We start from the raw sequence: 16,057 nt of genomic DNA, 5'->3' as shown, positions 1-16,057 counted from the left end.
TCTGTTACCTGCATTCATGCTGCAGCATTTAAATGACATAATCACCAATAAATAATCATTCTCACATTCCAGGGCTTCCCTGATGGCTCAGACAGTAAGAATCGGCCTACAATGCAGGAGACTCAGGTTCAATCCCTGGGTTGGGAAGATCCCTGGAAAAAGGGAATGGCAACCCACTCCAGTATTCTTGTCTGGAGAATTCCATGGACAGAGAAGACTGGCAGGCTACAGTCTTTTGGTTTGCAAAGAATCAGACATGACTGCATGAATCTCTGTCTTCTGTCTTCTCACAGTCCAACTCTATAATATACTTTTATAAACACTTTACTATGAAACATTCTTATTTTATTGGTCTGACCTCATTCACATCTTTCATTTAATAATGAGAAACTATTATTGTCTCTACATAGTGGATATTCCCTAAGACCAGAGGAATAAAATGAACATTGGATGGTAATTAGGATAATTAATCGACCAGGTCACTAGTAGAATTTAATCCTACAGCTTTAATGTCTAATTTAGTGCTCTGCTAATCCCTAAGAAAAAGAAATGCAAAAAAGCAAAATGGCTGTTGGAGGAGGCTTTACAAACAGCTGTGAAAAGAAGAGAAGTGAAAAGCAAAGGAGAAAAGGAAAGATATACCCATTTGAAAGCAGAGTTCCAAAGAAAAGCAAAGAGAGATAAGAAAGCCTTCCTCAGAGATCAGTGCAAAGAAATAGAGGAAAACAATAGAATGGGAAAGACTATAGATCTCAAGAAAATTGAGATACCAAGGGACCATTTCATGCAAAGACGGGCTCAAAAAAGGACAAAAATGGTAGGGACCTAACAGAAGCAGAAGATATTAAGAAGAGGTGGCGGGAATACACAGAACTGTACAGAAAAGATCTTCATGACCCAGATAATCATGATGGTGTGATCACTCACCTAAATCCAGACATCCTGGAATGTGAAGTCAAGTGGGCCTTAGGAAGCATCAATATGAACAAAGCTAGTGGAGGTGATGGAATTCCAGTTGAGCTATTTTAAATCCTGAAAGATGATGCTGTGAAAGTGCTGCACTCAATATGCCATGAAATTTGGAAAACTCAGCAGTGGCCACAAAACCAGAAAAGGTCAGTTTTCATTCCAATCCCAAAGAAAGGCAATACCAATGCTCAAAGTGAAGTCGCTCAGTTGTGTCTGACTCTTTGCGTCCCCATGGACTATAGACTACCAGATTTTTCCATCCATGGGATTTTCCAGGCAACGGTACTAGAGTGGGTTGCCATTTCCTTCTCCAGGGGATCTTCCTGACCCAGAAATCGAACCCGGATCTCCTGCATTGCAGGCAGACGCTTTACCCTCTGAGCCACCAGGCAAGCCCTTACTTACCCAATGCTCAAACTACCACACAAGTTTACTCATCTCACACACTAGTAAAATAATGCTCAAAATTCTCCAAGCCAGGCTTCAGCAATATGTGAGCCATAAACTTCCAGATGTTCAAGCTGGATTTAGAAAAGGCAGAGGAGGGGGCAGTCCTAAGATGGTGGAGTAATAGAATGGGGAGCCCACTTTCTCCCCCACAAATTCATCAAAAGATCATTTGAACGCTGAGCAAATACCACAAAACAACTTCTAAACTCTGGCAGAAGACACCAGGCACCCAGAAAGGCGGCCCATTGTCTTCAAAAGGAGGTAGGACAAAATATAAAAGATAAAAAGAGAGACAAAAGAGTTAGGGACGGACTCCCGTCCTGTGGAGGGAGTAAAGAGGAGAAGTTACCAAAAACCAGGAAACCCTCTCACTGGAGGGTCTGTGGGGAGTTTAACTGGGAGGAAAAAAACAAATAAAACCCACAGAGTACGCACCTAACTGCAACTCCCAGGGAAGAAGTAGCCCAGATGCTCATGTCCACCACCAGCAAGCGGGGGCTGAACTGGGAGGTGCAGGCTGCATTGCTTAGGGTAAGTCCTGGGCCTGAATGCAATCTGAGGGAGCTAACGTAAGATAGTAACCCAAACTGTGGGATAGCCAGAGAGAGAAAGCGAGGGAAAAAAAGAAAAAGAGGAAAGAGACAGAAAGAGAGAGCTTTCCCATGAAAAGCTCTAACCTAAGGCACTGCCAGGTCCACTGACAGAACAAAGGACTGAGCAAATACCAGAGGAGAGCTAGCTGGCAATGGACCAGCTCATCCCTCATGGGAGGCAGAGAGGAAGGCGAGAGACAGCTAGAGCCAGAAAGGGGCAAACTTAGCCCCAGAGACGGCATCCTCTACCAAACTGCGAGCAGGCTTCCAGTTGCTAACCAAATCTTCCTGTGATCCTGGATGGTTGACATCCACTAGGAGAATCACAGCTAGAGATCAGCTCCCCAGAGGAGACACATGGCACACCTGAGATGGTACTTCCGCTGCTCACCCAGGAAACTCAGCAGCTGGGAATGGGGAGGTGATAAGACACACTGCCCTACCTGGGGATAGTGTGCTTGCCAAGCACCTGGTCGCCTCAGCTGCTCAGACCTGGGAAGGGCACAAAACACAGGCCCAACTGAGTCTGTGCCTTTGTGGAGTGCCCGAGAACCTGAACCTGAGTGGCTTAGACCTGGGAAGTGCACACATCCCAGGGACTGCTTTAGACAGTTCCCCTGCAGAGCAACTTGGAGCCTGAGCTATGTAGACCGGGAAAGCACACACGCCATGAGTGGGGAAAACCCCAGTGTGACCCAGGCACTGCGAGCACTCCCCACACACAACAGTGATATTTGTTTGCAGTGTTCCTCCCTCCCCACAGCACAATTAAACAAGTACACCTAAATAAATGACCACCTTAGCCCCTTTGTGTCAGGGCAGAAGTTAGATACTGAAGAGACTTGCAAACAGAGGAAGCCAAAATAAATGAAGAAGAGGAAGCCGCTTTGGAAGTGACAGGTGCAATAGATTAAAACCCTGTAGTTAGCATTGACTACATTGGAAAGGACCTATAGACCTTGAGAAGAAGTATAAGCTGGAACAAGGAAATATCTGAAACTGTACTGGCCCCACACTGCCCTCAACAGCTCCAGAGAAATCCCTAGATATATTTTACTATTATCATTTTTTAATTTTTAAGTTATTACTCCTTTAATTTTCATTTTTAAAACCTACTATTATTTAACTTATTTGCAGAGTACATTATGAGAAATGCTGGGCTGGGAGAAGCACAAGCTGGAATCAAGATTGCTGGGAGAAATATCAATAACCTCAGATATGCAGATGACGCCACCCTTATGGCAGAAAGTGAAGAGGAACTAAAAAGCCTCTTAGTGAAAGTGAAAGAGGAGAGTGAAAAAGTTGGCTTAAAGCTCAACATTCAGAAAACTAAGATCATGGCATCTGGTCCCACCATTTCATGGGAAATAGATGGGGAAACAGTGTCAGACTTTATTTTTCTGGGCTCCAAAATCACTACAGATGGTGATTGCAGCCATGAAATTAAAAGACACTTACTCCTTGGAAGGAAAGTTATGACCAACCTAGATAGCATATTCAAAAGCAGAGACATTACTTTGCCAACAAAGGTCTGTCTAGTCAAGGCTATGGTTTTTCCAGTGGTCATGTATGGATGTGAGAGTTGGACTGTGAAGAAAGCTGAGTGCTGAAGAATTGATGCTTTTGAACTGTGGTGTTGGAGAAGACTCTTGAGAGTCCCTTGGACTGCAAAGAGATCCAGCCAGTCCATCCTAAAGGAGATCAGTCCTGGGTGTTCATTGGTAGGACTGATGCTGAAGCTGAAACGCCAATACCTTGGCCACCTCATTTGAAGAGATGACTCACTTGAAAAGACCTTGATGCTGGGAGGGATTGGGGACAGGAGGAGAAGGGGACGACAGAGGATGAGATGGCTGGATGGCATCACTGACTCGATGGACATGAGTTTGAGTGAACTCCAGGAGTTGGTGATGGACAGGGAGGCCTGGCATGCTGTGATTCATGGGGTCACAAAGAGTCGGACACAACTGAGTGACTGGACTAAACTGAATTACCTTGCAAAAAAAAGACCTTATTTTTAAAGCAAATTACATATATAGAGTTTTTATAACTTTTGTGATTTTGTTTTATTAATATTATATTTTTGAGAGTCTAACCTCTACTCTAGATTTTTAATCTTTGCTTTTTGGTATTTGTTATCAATTTTGTACCTTTACAAATCCAAACTTCAATACCCATTTTTACTTATGAGTGTGATTACTGGCTTGATTGCTCTCTCCCCTTTTGACTCTCCTTTTTATCCCCCAAGTCACCTCTATCTCCTCCCTCCCCTTCTCTTCTCTACTTAACTCTGTGAATCTCTTTGGGTGTTCCAGGCTGTGGAGAACACTTAGGGAACTGATCACTGGCTAGATTGGTCTCTCTCCTTTTGACTCCCTCTCCTCTCCTCCTGGTCACCTCTATCTCCTTCTTCCCTCTTCTCTTCTCTATGGAACTCCATGAACCTCTCTGAGTGTTCCAGAGTGTGGAGAGCAAATAGGGAAGTGATTACTAGCTAGATCGCTCTCTCCCCTTTTGATTCCCCCTCTTTTCCTCCTGGTCGTCTCTATCTCCCTCCTCCTCCCTCTTCTCTTCTCCATGTAACTCTGTGAAACTCTCTGGGTGCCCCTCACTGTGTAGAATCTTTTCACCATTAACCTAGATGTTTTATCATTGGTGCTGTATGGTGGAGAAGTCTTGAGGTTACTGCATGAATAAGACTGAAAGCAAGAGGCAGGAGGCTTAAATCCAAAACTTGAGAATACCAGAAAACACCTCCAGGGAACTTTAATCAACAAAAGCTCATCCAAAAGCCTCCATACCTACACTGAAACCAAGCTCCACCCAAGAACCAACAAGTTTCAGAGGAAGACATAACAAACTAATTCTCCAACAATGCAGAAACAGAACCCCGAGCACAAAATTATAGCTGGCCAAAAATTACACCAAACCCATAGACACCTCACAACTCGCTACTGGACACTTCACTGCACTCCAGAGAGAAGAGATCCAGCGCCACCCACCAGACACCTACACAAGCTTCCCTAACCAGGAAACCTTGACAAGCCACTCATCCAACCCCACCAACAGGGAGGAACCACCACAATAAAGAGGAACCACAAACTTCCAGCATACAGAAAGGCCACCCCAAATATAGCAACCTAAACAAGATGAAAGGGCAGAGAAATAGCAGGTAAAGGAACATGATAAAAGCCCACAAAACCAAACAAAAGAGGAGGAGATAGGGAGTCTACCTGAAAAAGAATTCAGAATAATGATAGTAAAAATGATCCAAAATCTGGAAAACAAAATGGAGTTACAGATAAATAGTCTTGTGACAAGGATTGAGAAGATGCAAGAGATGCAAGAAAAGATTAACAAGGACCTAGAAGAAATAAAAAAGAGTCAATCAATAATGAATAATGCAAGAAATGAGATCAAAAAAATTCTGGAGAGAACCAAGAGTGAAATAACTGAGGCAGAAGATAGGATACGTGTGGTGGAAGATAGAATGGTGGAAATAAATAAAGCAGAGAGGAAAAAAGAAAAAAGAATTAAAAGAAATGAGGACAACTTCAGATACTTCTGGGACAATGTTAAACACCCCAACATTCCAAGCACAGGAGTCCCAGAAGAAGACAAAAAGAAAGGCCATGAGAAAATACTTGAGGAGATAATAGTAGAAAACTTCCCTAAAATAGGGAAGGAAATAGCCACCAAAGTCCAAGAAACCCAGACAGTCACAAACAGGATAAACCCAAGGCGAAATACCCCAAGTCATATATTAAACACATTAATGAAGATCAAAAACAAAGAACAAATATAAAATGCAGAAAGGGAGAAACAGCAAATAACTCACAAGGAGATCCCCATAAGAATAACAGCTGATCTTTCCACAGAAACTCTTCAAGCCAGAAGGGGATGGCAGGACATACTTAAAGTGATGAAAGAGAAAATCCTACAACTCAGATTACTGTACCCTCCAAAGATCTCATTCAAATATGAAGGAAAAATCAAAAGCTTTACAGACAAGCAAAAGCTGAGAGAATTCAGCACCACCAAACCAGTTCTTCAACAAATGCTAAAATATTTTCTCTAGACAGGAAACACAGAAAAGGTTTATAAACTCGAACCCAAAACAGCAAAATAAATGACAATGGGATCATACATATCAATAATTACCTTAAATGTAAATGGGTTGAATGCCCCAACCAAAAGACAAAGACTGGCTGAATGCATACAAAAACAAGACCCCTATATATGCTGTCTACAAGAGACCCACCTTAAACCTAGGGACACATACAGACTGAAAGTGAAGGGCTGGAAAAAGATATTTCATGCAAATGGAGACAAAAAGGAAGCAGGAGTAGCAATATTCATATCAGATAAAACAGACTTTGAAAAAAAGGCCGTGAAAAGAGACAAAGAAAAACACTACATACTGATCAAAGGATCAATCGAAGACAAAGATATAACAATTATAAATATATATGCACCTAACATAGGAGCACCACAATATGTAAGGAAAAAGCTAACAAGTATGAAAGGGGAAATTAACAGTAACACAATAATAGTGGGAGACTTTAATACCCCACTCACACCTATGGATAGATCAAGTAAACAGAAAATTATCAAGGAAACACAAGCTTTAAATGATACAATGGGCCAGTTAGACCTAATTGATATCTATAGGACATTTCACCCTAAAACAATGAATTTCACCTTTTTCTCAAGTGCACACAGAACCTTCTCCAGGATAGATCACATCCTGGACCATAAATCTAGCCTTGGTAAATTCAAAAAATTGAAATCATCTCAAGCATCTTTTCTGATCAAAACGCAGTAAGATTAGATGTCAACTACAGGGGAAAAAAAACTATTAAAAATACAAACATATGGAGGCTAAACGGTACACTTTTGAAAAACCAAAAAATCACAGAAGAAATAAAAATATGCATAGAAATGAATGAAAATGAAAACATAACCCAAAACCTATGGGATTCAGTAAAAGCAGTGTTAAGGGGAAGGTTCATAGAAATACAAGCTGACCTCAAGAAACAGGAGAAAAATCAATAAATAACCTAACTCTACACCTAAAGCAACTAGAAAAAGAAGAAATGAAGAACCACAGGATTAGTAAAAGGAAAGAAATCATAAAAATTAGGGCATAAATAAATGCAAAAGAAACAAAAGAGACCATAGCAAAAATCAACAAAGCTAAAAGCTGGTTCTTTGAGAAGATAGATAAAATACACAAACCATTAGCCAGACTCATCAAGAAAAAAAGGGAGAAGAGCCAAATCAACAAAATTAGAAATGAAAATGGAGAAATCATGAGACACACAGAAATACAAAGGATCATAAGAGACTACTATCAGCAACTATATGCCAATAAAATGGACAACTTGGAAGAAATGGATAAATTCTTAGAAAAGTATAACTTTCTAAAACTGAACCAGAAAAAAATAGAAAATCTTAACAGACCCATCACAAGCACAGAAATCGAAATTGTAATCAGAAATCTTCTGACAAAAGCCCAGGACCAGAGAGCTTCACAGCTGAATTCCACCAAAAATTTAGAGAAGAGCTAACACCTATCCTACTCAAACTCTCTCAGAAAATTGCAGAGAAAGGTAAACTTCCAAATTCATTCTATGAGGCCACCATCACCCTAATACCAAAACCTGACAAAGATGCCACAAAAAAAGAAAACTACAGGCCAATATTACTGATGAACATAGATGCAAAAATCCTCAACAAAATTCTAGCAAACAGAATCCAACACATATTTAAAAGATCATACATCATGACCAAGTGGACTTTATCCCAGGGATGCAAGGATTCTTCAATATTTGCAAATCAATCAATGTGATACACCACATTAACAAATTGAAAGATAAAGACCATATGATTATTTCACTAGATGCAAAGGAAGCCTTTGACAAAATCCAACATCCATTTATGATAAAAACTCTCCAGAAAGCAGGCATAGAAGGAACATACCTCAACATAATAAAAGCCATATATGATAAACCCACAGCAAACATTATCCACAATGGTGAAAAATTGAAAGAATTTCCCCTAAATTCAGGAACAAGACAAGGGTGGCCACTCTCACCACTACTATTCAACATAGTTTTGGAAGTTTTAGCCACAGCAATCAGAGAAGAAAAAGAAATAAAGGGGGTCAAAATTGGAAAAGAAGAAGTAAAACTCTCACTGTTTGCAAATGACATGATACTCTACACAGAAAACCCTAAAGACTTCACCAGGAAATTACTAGAGCTAATCAATGAATATAGTAAAGTTGCAGGATATAAAATTAACATACAGAAATCCTTTGCATTCCTATACACTAACAATGAGAAAACAGAAAGAGAAATTAAGGAAACAATTCCATTCATCGTTGCAATGAAAAGAATAAAATACATAGGAAGAAATCTACCTAAAGAAACAAAAGACCTATATATAGAAAACTATAAAACGCTGATGAAAGAAATCAAAGGTGACACAAATAGATGAGAAATATACCATGTTCATGGATCGGAAGAATCAATATAGTGAAAATAAGTATACTACCCAAAGCAATCTATAGATTCAATGCAATCCCTATCAAGCTACCAAATGTATTTTTCAGAGAACTAGAAAAAATAATTTCACAATTTGTATGGAAATACAAAAAGTCTCGAATAGCCAATGCAACCTTGAGAAAGAAGAATGGAACTGGAGGAATCAACCTGCCTGACTTCAGGCTCTACTACAAAGCTATAGTCATCAAGACAGTATCGTACTGGCACAAAGAGAGAAACATAGGTCAATGGAACAAAATAGAAAGCCCAGAGATAAATACATGCACCTATGGACACCTTATCTTTGACAAAGGAGCAATAATATACAATGGAGAAAAGACAATCTCTTTAACAAGTGGTGCTGGGAAAACTGATAAACCATTTGTAAAAGAATGAAACTAGAGCACTTTCTAACACCATACACAAAAATAAACTCAAAATGGATTAAAGATCTAAATATAAGACCAGAAACTATAAAACTGCTGGAGGAGAACATAGGCAAAACACCATGACCCACCTCCCACAGTAATGGAAATAAAAGCAAAAATAAACAAATGGGACCTAATTAAACTTACAAGCTTCTGCACAATGAAGGAAACTATAAGCAAGGTGAAAAGACAGCCTTCAGAATGGGAGAAAATAAAAGAAAATGAAGCAACTGACAAAGAATTAATCTCAAAAATATACAAGCAACTCCTACAGCTCAATTCCAGAAAAATAAGTGACCCAATGAAAATATGGGCCAAAGAACTAAACAGAAATTTCTCCAAAGAAGACACACAGATGGGTAACAAATAAATGAAAAGATGCTCAACATCACTCATTATCAGAGAAATGCAAATCAAAACCACAATGAGGTACCATCTCACGCCGGTCAGAATGGCTGCTCTCAAAAAGTCTACAAACAATAAATGCTGGAGAGGGTGCAGAGAAAAAGGAAACCTCTTACACTGTTGGTAGGAATGCAAACTAGTACAGCCACTATGGAGAACAGTGTGGGGATTCCTTAAAAAACTGGAAATAGAACTGCCATACGACCCAGCAATCTCACTGCTGGGCATACACACCGAGGAAACCAAAATTAAAAGACACACATGTACCCCAATGTTCATCACAGCACTGTTTATAATAGCCTGGACATGGAAGCAACCTAGATGTCCATTGGCAGACAAATAAATAAGAAAGCTATGGTACATATGCACAATGGAATATTACTCAGCTACTAAAGAAAGTGCATTGAATCAGTTCTAATGAGGTGGATGAAACTGGAGCCTATTATACAGAGTGAAGTAAGCCAGAAAGAAAAACACCAATACAGTATACTAACGCATATAGATGGAATTTAGAGAGATGGTAACAATGACCCTACATGAGAGACAGTGAAAGAGACACAGATGAAAGAACAGATTTGGACTCTGTGGGAGAAGGCGAGGGTGGGATGATTTGAAGGAATAGCATTGAAACATGCATATTATCATATGTGAAATAGATCATCAGTCCAAGTTCAATGCATGAGACAGGGTGCTCAGGGCTGGTGTACGGATTACCCTGAGGGATGGGATGGGGAGCAAGGTGGGAGGGGGGTTCAGGATGGGGAACACATGTACACCCATGGCGGATTCATGTGAATGTATGGTAAAACCCAAAATATTGTAAAGTAATTAGCTGCCAATTAAAATTTAAAAAAGAAAAGAAAAGGCCGAGGAACCAGACATCAAATTGCCAACATTCACTGGATCATCGAAAAAAGCAAAAGAGTTCCAGAAAACATCTATTTCTGCTTTATTGACTATGCCAAAGCCTTTGACTGTGTGGATCACAATAAACTGTGGAAAATCTGAAAGTGAAGGGAACACCAGACCACCCGACTTACCTCCTGAGAAGCCTGTATGCAGGTCAGGAAGCAACAGTTTGAACTGGACATGGAACAACAGACTGGTTCCAAATAGGAAAAGGAGTACGTCAAGGCTATATATTGTCACCCTGTTTATTTAACTTATATGCAGACTACATCATGAGAAACACTGGGCTGGAAGAAGCACAATCTGGAATCAAGATTGCCAGGAGAAAAATCAATAACCTCAGATATACAGATGCCACCATCCTTATGGCAGAAAGCGAAGAAGAACTAAAGAGCCTCTTGATGAAAGTGAAAGAGGAGAGTGAAAAAGTTGGCTTAAAGCTCAACATTCAGAAAACGAAGATCATGGCATCCGGTCCCATCACTTCATGGCAAATGAAACAGTGGCTGAATTTATTTTTTTTGGAATCAAAAATCACTTGATGGTAACTGCAGCCATAAAATTAAAAGACACTCCTTGGAAGGAAAGTTATAAGCAACCTAGAAAGCATATTAAAAAGCAGAGACATTACTTTGTCAACAAAGGTCTGTCTCATCAAGGCTATGGTTTTTCCAGTAGTCATGTATGGATATGAGAGTTGGAATATAAAGAAAGCTGAGCGCCAAAGAATTGATGCTTTTGAACTGTGGTATTGTAGAAGACTCTTGAGAGTCCCTGCAAGGAGATCCAACCAGCCCATCCTAAAGGAGATCAGTCCTGAATATTCATTGGAAGGACTGATGTTGAAGCTGAAACTACAATACTTTGGCCACCTGATGCAAAGAGCTGACTCATTTGAAAAGACGCTGATGCTGGGTAAGATTGAGGGCAGGAGGAGAAGGGGACGACAGAGGATGAGATGGTTGGATGGCATCACCAACTCAATGAACATGAGTTTGGGTAAACCCTGGGAGGTGGTGATAGACGGGGAGGCCTGGTGTGCTGTGGTTCATGGGGTCACAAAGAATCAGACACAACTGAGTAACTGAACTGAACTGAAGGACAAGGTAATGTATCAAGCTGCCCATGGTTCTAGGTAAAAAGCAAAAATGCAAACATGAGGCATTATATTGTTGATTTCCATCATCATCATCAATACACACATTGTAAGTGCAATCATGTCATCAGTATTTTCCCAGGAGGTAAACAAAGTCAGTTAAATTGATGAGTTCCATTTAATTACTCACAATGTTAAAAATGTACGCACACATACATTGATGCCAACACGTTAATTACGTTTAATAAATTACCTCTTCTAAGACATTCCACAGTTCCACATCTGTATGATCATTAAAGGGATCCAGATTTTTCCTCATTGTTCCAGTAAATAAAACAGGTTCCTAAATGGAACAAAATAGTGAATGTTATTATCTTAACCTATTTTCATTTTATTCCAGTGCTTACAGAATTAAAATATAAAATATCAATTCACTGTGATTATTAGTAATAAATTTGAAAATGGATGTTTACAAAATAGTATCTCTAAAATAATTTTCTATGTACAAAGTGTGCTGTAAAATATCCTCCAGACTATTGAATACTAACAGATGGTAGTGTTGGATAAGTTTTTCATCTTAAGAAAAAACAAGAGAAGAGAAAGGAAGATTTTCTTTCTTAAAAAATACCTTCCTAGTAATAAATATCTGCTTAAACACACATACACACAAGGAGGATATAGTTATTTGAGAAACTTTACATCAAGATCTACATAAATTAACTGTCAATCCTGCTGTGATGTTGGGAAACATCAATAGCGTGAGTAGTTGAGGTTTGTACCTCAAAGCAAAATTGTTAATATTTTCACTGAAGAATGAACTAGGATATTTTCTCTATTGGTAAAACAGTCTTCTGGGATGGGGACTCTCTCCACAGGTGTGAATGGAATGTCTGTACATGTGCAAAGAAAACGTCAGCTCCTGAGGCCTGTGGCTCCTCTGTCCACAGAGAGATCACCTCTGATCCTATACCAGCTGGTCCCACATTCTCTCACCTGTGTGTCAGGATGACCTGCCTCATAGAACCTCGTTACTAATGCAAGGCCAGGAGGACCTGAAACCCACTGTGACATGTGCCATAGTAAAATTATTTAAATAGATTTTCCTATTCATCTACTTCAGGAGGAGCTACAGGTAAACTACTCTGGTAATATATGCCTCCTCTGGTGGTAAAGAGTCTGCCTGCAATGTGGGAGACTCAGGTTCAATCCCTGGGTTGGGTAGATCCCCTGGGGAAGGAAATGACAACCCACTCCAGTATTCTTGCCTGGAAAATCCTGTGGATGGAGGAGCCTGGTGGGCTACAGTCCATGGGGTCACAAAGAGTCGGACACAACTGAGAAACTTCATTTTCTTTCTTTTCTTTCTGTGTTTAAGAGAGAATCTTGTACATAAGCTCATGTAGGCCATTTAAGTTTCTTCTGAAAGGCTCTAGTAAGCCAGGACACAGAATATGAGCAGCAGTGGAAAGCCCAACTGGCTCCTATCAATGAAGGGGGCAGAACAAGGGGAGGCACATGTGTGGGAACCAGAGGAGACCTGACACTTCCACAAGTGCCTGGAACTGCTCAGAATCACCATGTTGAAATCCTGCCTGGCCTTAGAGCTGTTCTGTTCCTCCTCATTTCACAAAAGCCTGAGAAGGAAAAAAAAAAAATATATATATATATATATATATATATATATATATATATATATATGTATATTTCTTCACTTCAACCATGAAGAAGAATGACACTCAGAGAGCCTCCCACATCATCTTTCCCTGTTGTCTCAGTTTTAAGTCTGGTAAGAGAGAAATTGATGAAGCAAACACATGGTATGCCATCAATAAAAAGACATACCCCCTAAGTATAATCCAAAATTAAAAAGACATTATAAAGGGAGCTTCATTTGCACATTGTTGAGCAAGAAGCCAATATGCCTCCAAAGCAGTGAAAATCACTGGTCATAGGATGTTTCAAAATGATTACTGAATTGAACTGAAAAATCACAAGAACCACATTTAAGGTGTCCTTTAAAACTCTGGAATTTAGGACCAAAGACTAAACAATCGTCTAAGCAATGGTAAGAGTTCCTTGTCAGAGAATAATCATCATTCTACTTCAGAATTTTAGAAAAACTTTTCATTCTCTGTAAGATTCCAGCATGCAGGCAATTTCTCTTCCTTTAGCTGTTTCCATGAAATTTACACGAACAAGGTCACCAAGAGAGACCACAATATTCCTCCCTCTCCCCTGACTCTCCTCCACTTTCTCTCCAAGGCTGTAAATTATGGCAGGATTTTACTCTGTGGCCCAAAGCAAGAGACTCTTCAAGCATCTGTATTTGAGGAGATAAAGGGCCCGAAAGAGCCCAGCTTAAATAACCAGCTTTGAGTCCAACTGGGAAAAGTGAGATGGAGTCTCTTTGCTTATAATGATGACAGGAACATTTCTTTGCTCATCCTGCCATATGTGACCTGAATATTTTTTCTTTCAGGTTCCTCTCATAAAGCAAATTCACATCCTGTTTTGATGTCTAAGGTATGAAGCATCCACCTGGTTTTCAAAGTATAGTCTATAAAAGTGTTACCTAAGCTAGTCTACGAAATAAATCAGTTTATTTTTAAAAGACCTTTCTTCCTTCCTTAAACAATAAAAAGCCTCACAGTATTAGCACATTTGTGAAAGGCAGTTTTGGTGATTCAGGAGAATAGGCACAGTGTCTCCATTTAAACTTCAATCACTGATTTCATAATTAGAGCCTCGTTCTACTGTCACGTCCCTCACCTTCTTCTCTTGAGAACACCCCTTGAAGCGGATGAAGTTCTCCAAAGCCTGGGGGACTGAAGCAGGATTGTTTGCAGAAAGAGGAGTCTGTCACTTCTGAGCCCCTGACCAGCAGCTGAAGCTGCTTCAAACTGAGCTTTCATCAGAGCCCTCAGACACTATGTAGGCCTTAAAGAGGTTCTGCTAATTATCACCAAACAACTGCTGAATGTCATACAAAAAAAAAAAAAAAAAGCATTTCCCATTGTGCTAAGAGTAGTACACAACTGAGCGACTTCATTTTCACTTTTCACTTTCATGCATTGGAGAAGGAAATGGCAACCCACTCCAGTGTTTTTGACTGGAGAATCCGGGGACAGGGAAGCCTGGTGGGCTGCCGTCTATGGGGTCGCACAGAGATGGACACGACTGAAGCAACTTAGCAGCAGCAGCAGCAGCAGCAGTGTCCCTGTTTCAAAAGAATGAGCAATCACCTGAAGTTGTTTTAAACATTGGTTTATTTTTCTTATTATTATTTTTTAATTACTAAACCCTCCGAATGAACTGATCATCATCCATGTTCAGATGAAAACATTCTTTTCCAAGAAAGGACAAAGAATTTAAGTCCTATTAAAGTCCTTTTGCGGGCTTCAGGAAGCAGTTCCACGGGATTTAATGGAGACTTCGGTGTCAGGAACAAAGGGCCGGATGCATTAGGCTAGATTCCAGCTGTATTTCTTAACAACAGTAAAGAAATGTACAGTACATCCACCTCTTCTCTCAGTTTTTTTCTCAATAAGGAAAAAGGGAAAGAAAACCAAGTAATCAGGGAGAAGTAAGAGAGCCAGTGCTGGTTCATCTTCTTCAACATACTGAAGAAAACTCAGGGACTAGAAATACCAAAAAAGCAGAGTGTGCTGTTTAAAAAATACTCTGCTTTTGCTTTGATTAAAAAAAAAAAACTATTAAATATATTGATTTATTTTTTGATTTCTTCTGTGATTTGTTGGTTATTCAGCAGCGTATTGTTCAGCCTCCATATGTTGGAGTTTTTAATAGTTTTTCTCTTGTAAGATCTAATCGTACTGCATTGTGGTCAGAAAAGATGCTTGGAATGATTTCAATTTTTTTGAGTTTACCAAGGCTAGATTTATGGCCCAGGATGTGATCTATCCTGGAGAAGCTTCTATGTGCGCTTGAGAAAAAAGTGAAATTCATTGTTTTGGGGTGAAATGTCCTATAGATATCAATTAGGTCTAAGTGGTCTACTGTATCATTTAAATTTTGTGTTTCCTTGTTAATTTTCTGTTTAGTTCATCTATCCAAAGTGGGGTATTAAAGACTCCCACTATTGCATATTTAAAAGCAGAGACATTACTTTGCCAACAAAGGTCCGTCTAGTCAAGGCTATAGTTTTTCCTGTGGTCATGTATGGATGTGAGAATTGGACTGTGAAGAAGGCTGAGCACCAAAGAATTGATGCTTTTGAACTGTGGTGTTGGAGAAGACTCTTGAGAGTCCCTTGGACTGCAAGGAGATCCAACCAGTCCATTCTGAAGGAGATCAGCCCTGGGATTTCTTTGGAAGGAATGATGTTAAAGCTGAAACTGCAGTACTTTGGCCACCTCATGCAAAGAGTTGACTCATTGGAAAAGACTCTGATGCTGGGAGGGATTGGGGGCAGGAGGAGAAGGGGATGACAGCGGATGAGATGGCTGGATGGCATCACTAACTTGATTGATGTGAATCTGAGTGAACTCCGGGAGTTGGTGATGGCCAGGGAGGCCTGGCGTGCTGTGATTCATGGGGTCGCAAAGAGTCGGACGCGACTGAGCAACTGAACTGAACTGATTGTTGTGTTATGGTTAATTTCCCCTTTCATATTTGTTAGCATTTGTCTTACATATTGTG

General features: G+C 39.9%; 1 protein-coding gene across 1 annotated transcript in view; it reads right to left on the bottom strand.

Moving 5' to 3' along the window:
• LOC133258058 (ATP-binding cassette sub-family C member 4-like) overlaps positions 1–16,057 on the bottom strand; it is a 119,200-nt gene that overhangs the window by 16,667 nt on the left and 86,476 nt on the right. The window contains exon 22 of the mRNA XM_061434397.1: positions 11,652–11,741. Within this exon, the coding sequence (XP_061290381.1) occupies positions 11,652–11,741 (90 nt within the window). The remainder of the gene's footprint in view (positions 1–11,651; positions 11,742–16,057) is intronic.

Source organism: Bos javanicus, chromosome 12 (assembly GCF_032452875.1).
Source record: "Bos javanicus breed banteng chromosome 12, ARS-OSU_banteng_1.0, whole genome shotgun sequence".
Taxonomy (NCBI): Eukaryota; Metazoa; Chordata; class Mammalia; order Artiodactyla; family Bovidae; genus Bos; species Bos javanicus.
Note: the sequence above shows the minus strand (reverse complement) of the source record. Positions and strands in the feature narration are given on the sequence as shown.